Below are 11,417 nucleotides of genomic sequence, written 5' to 3'. Positions count from 1 at the left end.
TTCCAGCAGGAGGCCTTCTATGGTCCTAACCCAGGATACCAAGCGTTCAACGGTCACCCCGGGGCACAGCCGTACAACAAGCCCCACCAATATAATGTACAGGGCTCGCTAACCATCCCCAATCAGGATTGCCTGTCACGGAGTGTCACATCTCCGTTTGCCAAGGAACTACTGGATTACGAGATCCCAAACACAACGAAGCTCCCCAACTTGAAAACTTACAATGGTACCACCGATCCGGACAATCATATCGACACATATGAATGGACAATGACGTCATTAAAGCTAGACGAGAATTTTTGGTGCACATATTTCCCAACGACACTAGATGGAAATGCAGGCATGTGGTTCAAGACGCTACGCCCAGGTAGCATTTACAACTTTGGCCAACTCAAGTATCTTTTCCTCACCAACTTCATGCAACTGCGAAAGTACAAAGGCGATTCCCATTCCATCATTGGATGTAAGTAAAAGGAAGGAAAAAGCGTAAAAGAGTACTTCACACGGTTTACAAACGCCACGGTGGACGTGGCAGGTCATGACGAGGGTCTTATAGCACGAGCTTTCACATGGGGACTCCTCCCCAGCCCTCTGTCATAGAAACTCATGGGCAAAAAACCACAGAAAAAAGCTGAACTAAAGGAAAGGGTGGAAATATATTTAAGACAGGAGGAAGGCGAAGCAGCGAAATAAGCATACTTAAACGCCATGGCCGTCAAGCGTTCTAACCCAACCTACACAAAAACATCAGGGGGAGGCAGGCACTTCGGACAAGGGAAGAGACCATTGGGTCGCTTCAGGCCGTTCGTCAAGGATGATAGACGGGGTCGTCGTCTAGATGTATAGTGGTCACGGACAAGCAGCAAGAGAGAGCACCAAAAGGACGGTACTACAAATACCACAAAAGCAAAACACATGACACTACCAACTGCTCGGTCCTTAAAAAAGAAATGGAGGAGAAAAAGCTCAAGGGAGATCTTATGGAGGTAGCACGCCTGCACGCCAAGTTTGACGCAGAAAACGCCATAGGAGCTCTGAAAGAAGGTACTCAGCCCAAAGAAATATTCATGATACAAGGCAAGAGAAGCAGACATGAGGGAACTGCACACTAGGAGAACCTCACGCCCATGGCACAAAATCTCACATTCTCGGCACAAGATCCCAGACCTAAAGGCTGGACAGGTGATAACCCTCTCATAATATAGGCCTTTATTAAAGATGTGGTCATACACAGAGTGTATATCGACACAGGTAGCTCCGCAGACATCATCTACGAGCATTGTTTCCGCCTCCCTCCAGACAGGTAGAAGGACGGCCTGAGGCCTACCATGGGAAGGTTGGTCGGATTCACGGGACACAGTCTATGGCCGCTAGGCATGATCCACCTCCCTCTTACACTGACTATTCTTGACAAGAAATGAAGGAAAATAGTCCTAGTCGATTTCGTTTTGATCCGATATTCAGCAGAGCATAATATCATTCTGGGAAGGCCATCCTTGCTCAAATTAGGTGCGATTCTGTCCACAATGCACGGGATAGTAATGTTCACAATCCTAGCCACACCACCAAGACAGCTGTAATGCTTTACGATTATGCAACCAGCCGAGATAACAAGAGAAACTAAAAAAGCATGGGGTGAATCGGCATACGAGAAAGAGGTGTTCAACGAAGAACACCTTGATCAGGAAATCAGCATTGGTCGCAACCTTCTAGGGCACACCAGGCAGGCACTCGTCGATCTCCTCAGGCGATACAAGCACATATTTGCATGGACTCCCACAGACATGGTAGGTGTAGACTGGAAAATCATTGAACACAAACTCATGATTAAACTGGGTACAAAGGAAGTTAAACAGAAAAAGAGGGTCTAGGGGGGAGATCGTAATAGGGTGATCAATGTGGAGGTGGCTAAGCTGACAAAGGCAGGGATCCTAAGGGAAGCAGTTTTCCGAACATGGATAGCCCATCCTGTTATGGTACGAAAGCATGATGGGTCATGGCGCATGTGCATCGATTTCTCCGACCTTAACAAGGCATGCCTTAAAGATTGCTACCCCCTCCCGGAAATTAACCAGAAGGTAGAATCACTACAAGGTTTCAAATTAAAATGTTTCCTGGATGCGTATAAAGGGTATCACCAGATCCTGATGAGTAAGGACGGCGAGGAGAAAACAACTTTCTACACCGACCATGGCACATTTTCCTATACCAAAATGCCCTTTGGTTTAAAAAACGCGGGGGCAACATACTAACGTCTGGTCGACTCCATGTTCTCAAGCCAGATTAGGAGAAACATTGAAGTATATGTCGACGATATTGTCATTAAAAGTGAGGATGAGGTAAAGATGTTGCTAGATATCGAAGAGACTTTCAAAACGTTGGAGAAATCAAGGATGAAGCTAAACCCGAGCAAGTGCATGTTTGGAGTGGAAGAAGGTCAGTTCATAGGATACTATGTTACTAGACAAGGCATCCAGCCCAGCCCAGCAAAAGTGGGCGAGTTCATGGAAACACCTCCCCAAGTACTCTAAGGGACGCAAGAGGCCTGAATGGGAAAATCACGGCGCTCAATAGGTTCATTTCAAAGTCAGCTGAAAAGGCTATGTCGCGATTCAACACATTGAATGGCTGTATCGAGAAAAGTAATTTCCAGTGGACAACGGCGGCAGAGGTAGCACTCCAAGAAATCAATGAAGCTTTACACAAACTACCCACGTTAGCTAGCCCCATTTCGGGTGAGATATTGCAGGTATACCTCTCGACTTCAACCGAAGCCATATCCTCTGTATTAGTTGTGGAAAGAGAAGGGGAACGGAAGCTAGTGTACTTTGTGAGCAGAGCGTTACAAGGCCCTGAACTCAAGTATCCCACCCTAGAAAAGATGGTGCTAACGTTGATCTATGCTGCAAGACGGTTGAGACGGTATTTTCAGGCCCACCAAATAGAGGTCCTGATGAAATGCCCGATTAAACAAATCTTGCTCAATCTCGAAACCTTGGGAAGACTCACAAAATGGGCGATCGAATTGGGTGAACATGATATTAGCTACCGGCCAAGGACAAGCACCAAAGGGCAGGCGCTGTCACATTTCCTACTTGAAGTCCTAGGGGAAGGAGACGTAACCAAAGAAGGAATCATGGCGGTAAAAGAAATTCTAAAGGGAAATAGAAAATGGACGTTGTATACCGATGGAGCATCCAGCAGGGAGGGCTCGGGGGCTGGCCTAATCTTAACCAGCCCGGAAGGAGAGGAAGTTACGTATGCCCTCCATTTCGACTTCCGCACCTCAAATAATGAGGCGGAGTATGAGGCATTGCTTACCGTCCTACGCTTGTCCAAACAAATGGGGGCGGAGGCCATAGCTACGCTGACAGACTTAAGACTGGCTGCCAACCAGGTTAATGGAAGCTTCGAGACAAGAGACAAAAGAATGGAAAGATACGTGAAGACAGTGCGACAGCTTACCAAATCCTTTAAGGAGTTCACTGTCAAATAAATCCCAAGGAGCGAGAACAGGAGAGAAGACGCCCTAAGCAAATTGGTGTCGACATGTTTTGATCACTTATCAAAGAAGGTTTTGGTCGAAGTGCTCAAGGAAAGAAGCATATAGGAACGAAAAGTAAGCACACTCACGATAGCGGGACCCACATGGATGACCCCACTAATAGACTACTTACAGCAAGACGTCCTACCTGATAGTCATGACGAAGCCAGAAGAATACGCATAAAGGCCCCTTCATACGCTCTATTTAAGGGGGAGCTGTACCGAAAGGGATTCACAACCCCATGGCTAGGATGCGTGGACGAGATCAAAGGGAAAGAGGCGTTGCAGGAAGCACATGCAGGTCAAGCAGGAACACATGAGGGTGCATGAGCTTTAACGGGAAATTTGCTTCGGATGGGGATCTACTGTCCCACCGTGCACCAAGATGCAGTAGAGCTGACAAAAGCATGTGGGGAGTGCCAAGCGTTCTCCCCGCTCCAAGCGAATCCACCGGTGCCCTTATCCAATATATCCAGCCCCTGGCCATTTTATCAATGGGGAACAGACATTGTGGGACCATTCCTAGAAGCACCAGGAAGGTTAAAATATATGGTCGTGGCTGTGGACTATTTTATGAAATGGATTGAAGCAGAACCGTTGGCATGCATAACAGGAAGGCACATGATCGAGTTTGTCTAGAAGAATATCATGATTAGATTTGGCACACCTAAAACATTGATAAGTGACAATGGACTTCAGTTTGCTGAAAACCCGTTCAAGGAGTGGTGCTCTAGCAAGGGGATAAATCAGCGATTCACATCAGTGGCACACCCACAAGCAAATGGACAGATAGAAGTATCCAATAGAACCATTGTGAACGGGATTAAGAACCGGTTAGGAAAGGCCAAAGGAAACTGGGCGGAAGAGATACCAACGATGCTATGGCCGTATAGGACCACCCCACGAACAGGAACGCGAGAGACACCATTCAGTTTGACATATGGAGCGGAGGCAATGCTTCCAGCGGAGGTAATGATAGGCACGCTAAGGAAAAGCCATACCGATGAAGAAGCCAATTCCCGAGACCTGAGGCTGAACCTAGATATCCTTGAGGAAAGGCGAGAGAAGGCAAGCATACGCCAGGCGGCATACAAACGTGCGACTGAGAGATATTACAATCAAAGAGTCAAGGAAAAAGCATTTAAAGTGGGAGAGTATGTGCTAAGAAAGAACGAGGCAATCGAGCTCAGCCTCAGGGTAAGCTAGGACCCATATGGGAGGGTCCATACAAGGTTGTCGAAGCAAACCAAAATGGGGCGTACACACTAGAAACAATGGAAGGAAGGCAGATTCCAAAAATGTGGAACGCAAGGAATTTGAGGAAATTCTACTTCTAGAAGAAAGCTCCCACAAGAAAGCAACGAAGTTGGAGCAAGTACTGGTGGATAATTCAAGCGTCAAAACGCAGGAAGCCAAGATCAAAACCCGAGTGCGTGAGCACTGAAGAATGTTCTGATACTTGATGTGTTTAAAGCCTTGTACTCAGTGTACATATCTAAGCAGTTAAAATGATGAAATCTGTACTTAATGTACTGAACTCTTAATGATTAACGTGCGTAATGCTCAGTGCATTTAAGTCTTAAAGTTTGGCGTATTAAATTATAATGCTTAGTGCATTATATGATAATACTTAGTGTATTAAATACTTAGTATATTAAAACCCAGTGCATTCAGCCTTAATACTTAGCGTATTAAACCCTATGATCAATGCATATAAGGCTCGACACACCGGCTCATGCGGACGCTTAGTGCATCGAATTAATCGAGGCATCACCCTTATGCTCAGCATAAGGTCGAACGCTTAGTGTGTGGCCTTGTGGCATTAATAAATTTAGCAACTAACGATATATGGAGTAATAAACACATAGCGATTACATTTCATATATCATCAAATATCACAGCAAGGATAACATCGCCAACACAGAAAAGCCAAAAACAACCACACACGAGAGTTCAAAACATAAACATCAAAACAACAAACAAACAAAAGTCATTACGCCCCATAAGGGTAGAACACGAAACCTACATCATACCATCATCGTCACCGTCATCTCTATTCCCTTCGGCATTAATGCCACCACCTCCACGCACAACAACATCTTCTACATCTCTAGCGTTCTCAACAATGTCATCAACACGACCTGGCTTAGGAACAACATCATTCTTATTACACTCATCACCCAGACAAACGTTGGCATCCAAAAGATCGCCAGCACCACCACCACCACCACTTTCGTTAACAATACCCTCACCACTAGCAACAATGCTCTTACTATGATCAATTCCATCGTTGCCATCCACCACATCTCCAGGAGTACCATCGAAACCAGAGAAAGCACAAAGATCACGAACCCCCTGCATGTCCAATTCGCCTAAGCCCAACAATGAAGCATGATTCATACTAGAAAATGCTAAGAGAGCCTCGTTGACACTAGTAACGGGGCCAGCAGCAGGGATATCCATAAGACCTGGGTGACCAGCAGTGACCAGAGTAGCACGCACAGATTCCGCTATGGCAACAAAGGCAGCGTGACAGATGAGACTCACCGGCCCTGTAAACTCCGGATGCTCGATTAGCTTATCCACAACTCGCACAAGCCCCACGTGTAATAACCAGTTCAAATCACCTTGTGTAACGTTCACATTCGATTGCAAGTCAACAACTACCCTATCACGATCGGCTGCGTCACGTTCAAGGCTTTCGACCTGAATCATTAAACCCTCGTTAACCTGAGAAAGAGAATCAACTTTGGCTTCCAAACCGGACCGGATTTCCTCCATCGGAGCTTTTTCAGAAGCCAGAAGTTGATACTTTTGCTCTGCATGCTGCAGATCACTAGTAAGTTCTGAAAGACGCTGCCCTAACTCAGTTACATGGGCCCCACAACCGGCATGCACAGCTTCCATCTCGTTGAGCGTCTGAATACGTCGAGCTCCGGCAACAAGATAAAACGTGGCTTGCACAGCAACGCAGGTCATGTTATGGGACAGGGCAGGACTGCCCATAGCCTCCATACCAGCAGCAGTGGCAGGAGTAAAGGCATGTCGGGAAAACTCTAAATCATTAGCACGAACGGAGAGACGAGACTCATTGTGAAGATTCCAAGTGGGGACAAAAGGAGAGGGTCCTGAAGAACCTCCACCTAAGTTCTTGATGGGAGAAACAGGGGTGGGATCCGGGTCACGGAGATCCTTTGAAGGAGAAGAACTAGTAAAAACAGGGGGAACAACTGAAGCAGGAACTACGGGTTGTTTATGCGCCCCATCAATCCCTTCAGACTGTTGAACGTCATCATCAGGGGATAACAACAACGGGTGCCGGTGACGAAGAGATCGAGCTTAAAAGGGGCGAGAAGCTACGTCTGGTTTGAACTCGCTTGGAAACATTAGGTTCACTGCTCATAGTCTCACCCATGGCCATAACGGCCTTCCTCTTGGCTTGCAGTCACCGAACATCAGCAATGACGCCATCTTTGCTGTCTTCGTCACCCTCGGTGGAAGTAGTATGAACGCCACCTAAAGGCATGACGGAGGAAAGTGGACGAACTGCAAGGGGATCCACCCCGGCAGATGGCAAATCCTCGCTTGTCGACGGAGGAGTAGGCATAACAGCAGTAAAAGCAAGTTGGTCCAAACGATGAGGGGGGGGGGGGGGAGACGATCGACTAAATCCACTTCCCGATACTCCAATTTACCCCTATAGCGTTTTCGAAGTACCTTATCCATAGACAAAGGAGATTCATTACCTAGGGAATTTAAGGCATTGAGGAAAATCAAAAAGGGAAAATCTTCAGATAATAAAATCCTAACATTGATAAACAAAGCAAGAACGCAGACACTTACCATCCATAACGAGGAAGAAAACTGCCATTTTACCGTGACGTCTCCAAGACGGCCTCATTCCTACACCGGAGAGAAGGGCCTCAGAATAGTCCTCGGGGGACAATTGGATGTTCTTGAGAAAATCAGCCATGCCCTGGTTATGGGGAAAGAGTTTGGGGGTAGTATCAGCAAAAGTGTTGGCACGATACCTTCCGCTACCCACCAAGCCCTGATTAACCCAAACCACCTATCTTGCCAATTTTTGGGCGTTCGGCCGTCAGGCACTAGGGTATGTCCTCCCCGACGAACGGAAAACATGAACTTATCACCGGTGCAACAAAAGCGGAAAAAGTATTTAAACACAAAATAATCAGGAAGATAACTGTTAGCCCGACAGATCATCTCAAAAGCAACAACCTTGTTTACAGCATTGGGTGTCAGCATTTGAATGCTGCAACCGTCTTTCTGGAGCACCTCCTCTTGGAAATCAGTCAAGGGGAGACGAAGGACGGCATCTAGGGTTTTCTGGTAGATTCCGACTTTTCCGGGAGGGGGGAAAGGATATAAGAACCTGGTGAAGGAAACTCCACACCATCAAGAGAAGTAAGGCCATAAGTGGTTTCGAGATATGAGTACTCAGAAGCAGAGGGCAAAATTCCTGGGGGACTCGCCATGAAAAGAAAGGAAAGAAAATGGAGCTGAGGAAGAAGGATAGAAAGAAAGAGGAAACGTAGATAAGAAGGCATGATAAGTACTCTTTTAAGAAAACGGAAAGGGGGGGGGGATGTTCAAAATGTCTGACACGTTGACGTAACCGCTAGCCATCATGAGCGGTCACGTCGCTATTAAAACCGGAACGGCGAACGAACAGGGAAGCAACACGTGTAAATTAATCAAGCCCAGAACGTTGTATCTAGCAGTACAAAACTACGACTACTGGACTGGGGGACTTGATGACGTGCCTAAGTCGGCACAGAAGAGTCACGCCTGCCCAAGATACCTGGCGCCCCGGCCGAACCAAGAGGAGCGGGCTCAGCGCCCGCCAGCGCCCCTAAGAGCAGGGCGCCTCGGCGAAAAGCTCGCGCCCACCAGAGACGCTCCCACTGTCAAGACAAAGGATACGGTCAAGCGACAAGGCAGAGGGTCAGAGCATTACCGTCGGAGCCAATGACAGTACTCTGACATAAAGAGGCGCATAACCCTCCAATCAGTGCCTCTGACCTTGTCCCCTAAAAGCGATCATGTCCCGTACGGACAAGCAGGATCGCTAGGTATAAAAGGGCGCATTCAGGAACCCTAAAAATAAGCCATCTTCTTTAAGAGCAATCTCCTTGAAAATCACCCGAAACCCCATCTAACTTGACCGTCGTAGCGTTCTTACGGGAGCCTCCTCCTGGGAAATGGTTGATGGCTGTTCTTTCGTGTGGCCTTGCAGATACCTCCTAACACCATACCAGAGAGCAAATATAAGGTCAAGGTCAAGGTTGCATCATTATACATTGTGACTTTATTTTAATAAATAAAATAGTTGTCAGTATTTAATGTAGTGAAAAAATGGTATATATTGGTTATCAATATATGTTTAAATTAGGTAACATTATTATGGAAAGAACATCTAATTAGAATGTTTATGCTTATATAAAGATACAATTAAGTAAAATTTATAAATAACTGAAAAACATAGAATAATGACAAGTGGAAAATAGTTAATTCAAAAATACAAAAATTTGTGATCTAGTAAATTCAATGAGAAAATGACATGTGGGAAAATGATTCTTATTTATTATGATAGATTTTTTATTTTGTTTTATCTTATTTTTATTTATTGTGTCGGCTTTTATAACTTTATATGTATTTTTTTATATGTTCCACGCATTTAAAATTTTATATTTTGATGAATTATGTGTTTCCTTTATCAAATTCAAACTTTCCAAAATCAAATAATCTTCCTTTATCAAATTCAAACTTTCAAGCATTTATTTCTTATTTGTTCCTTTATCAAATTTAAATTTATATTTTCCTTATATCCATAAAAAAATTTATTTTGATAACTTACGTGTTTCTTTTATCAAATTTAGACTTGTAACAATTGGTAAAAATCAGTCGGTGTTCGGCGGTCAAACCATCACGAACCGCTAGGCATTAATGACCAATTGTGTAAATTTATATTTATAATATATGTTAAAGGTGTTGTATTCAAAGTATCTATCGTTGAAGATCGATTGAAAATCACGAAAATTTTAATTTATTTGTGGCGTTAAAAATAAAATTTTGCATCAGATATATCTGAGAATTATGGATAAGATATTTAAGTAGATTATGTTTTCCTGATTTCGTGAATATAAACAACGACCAAAACGGAGTTCGTATAGGAAAGTTACGATTCTTTAAAGTTATAAAAATCAATATTTATCTGATTTTCTTGAAACGAACCATGCATTGTTTCGTTTGGAATAACTATGAGTCTCGTAAACTGTTTTTGAGCACAATTTTGAATTCAGACAACGGTTTATTAATTTATTATATTTTAAAACTCAACTGAAATCAGATTTGTAAATTTTGTCGAATCCGATCCTATAAATTACGAAACTTTAAATGGATTTTCACGGAGTTCTACTTATTAGATTTAAGATCTGTCTGACTTTTTGGAAACCTTAAAAACCAAGTTATCATTTGTCATTTTCAGAAAAATTATTTGATATCCGGATCAAAGGCACACGAATCAAGAAAATTAGAAAATGTCACTATTATAGATATTCCATATATGACATTGTACTTTGAGTCATGCTTAGTTGAATATAAAGTTATAAACTTTTCAACAATATAACTATAGCAACTATATTTATGTTTTCTACTACATTCACTCAATAATACACAAATACATGTTTATACATATAGAAAATACATGATTATACATACACCAATACACAAAATGATTATACATACACCAATACACAGAATGATTGAAGCAATTCATTGCTATAATCAAAGAAGAAGAAGTTTTTTGTGTTCTTCCTTGTGCCTTACCTGTCGATTGAAACAATCCAAACACCCCTGAATGTGGTTGTATTCCCTCTGTGATTGTACCATCGATTCAGAAAGAAGAAAGCATAAGGGAGCTACCGATTGTAGCCCCCACCGGTGGATGAAGCACCATCCAAATCCACCATCTTCTTCCTTCTGCTTCCGTCGATCGGAGCCATTAAACCCCACCCATGGATGTCGACTGTTGTTGTTATTCTGTTGCTTCGATCCGCCTTGCCCTTTCTTTGAGTTTAATTATCGATGATAGGAGAAAGGAGGCCAAGGGGAGCTGCCGGAGCAGCCCCACGCGCCACCGCTACCGCCAGCAACAGCCTCCCTCGCCACCGCAGACGACAACAACTTCCTTACTTCCTTCGTTCCCTTTTCTTTCTGGAACGGGTGAAGACCGGCGATCCCCTTCTCCCTTTGTTTTCATTTGCTGCCGACAACGAGTCATCTGAAACAAGAAAGGCTCGCCGGAATTAGATACCTAGCTCTATAACCGTTAATCCAGGAGGGATCATATACTATAGGTCTATGTACACGACATAGATTTATAATAATGAACTTTGGTGTAGATCTATTTCTTATGGAAAGATTTATGCGAATCGTTATTTTCTGTCTGTGGTTGCTAACTACAACTTCGTCTGACGAGGCATCAGGCGTCAAGTGTTTCTTTCTTCGTTACTATACGACTGCTTTTAAACGTTAGTAATGATCTCGATTCCTCCATTTTTATTTATATTATGCCTGTGTGGCTTGTTTATTGTGCCTATGTGGCTTGTGGAGGAGCGAAGAATAGTGTCGGTTATAGGAAAATTGATATATTGAAGATTTTTATTCGAAGAAGTATAGGTCTAGATTGAGTCAATCCTCCCAATTTGGGCCGAGTGTGTAAGAGTGTTTAGGTTGTTAACTAGCTCTCCCTACGACCTAATTCTCCGTAAGCAGAGACCTTTCAAAGAATAGAATTGTAAAGAGAATGGTTAATATTTGTCGTTGAAATTATACGAGTGGTAAAAATATG

At 43.8% G+C, this 11,417-nt stretch overlaps 1 protein-coding gene across 1 annotated transcript; it reads left to right on the top strand.

Annotated features, from left to right (window-relative positions):
• The first annotated feature begins 2,602 nt into the window (after positions 1-2,602).
• Positions 2,603-3,496, top strand: LOC145062819 (uncharacterized). The gene has a single exon (XM_079010412.1). The coding sequence runs from the start codon at positions 2,603-2,605 to the stop codon at positions 3,494-3,496; it is 894 nt and encodes a 297-aa protein (XP_078866538.1).
• The last annotated feature ends 7,921 nt before the right edge of the window (positions 3,497-11,417 follow it).

The sequence above is a fragment of the Lactuca serriola genome, chromosome 1 (genome assembly GCF_051521515.1).
Source record: "Lactuca serriola cultivar US96UC23 chromosome 1, Lser_US96UC23_V15, whole genome shotgun sequence".
Lineage (NCBI taxonomy): Eukaryota > Viridiplantae > Streptophyta > Magnoliopsida > Asterales > Asteraceae > Lactuca > Lactuca serriola.
This window is presented reverse-complemented; position numbering and strand designations above follow the sequence as displayed.

What these genes read in the sequence shown, in the direction of transcription:
- LOC145062819 (XM_079010412.1), top strand. Translation starts at nt 2,603, where the DNA reads ATGTCGCGATTCAACACATTGAATGGCTGTATCGAGAAAAGTAATTTC.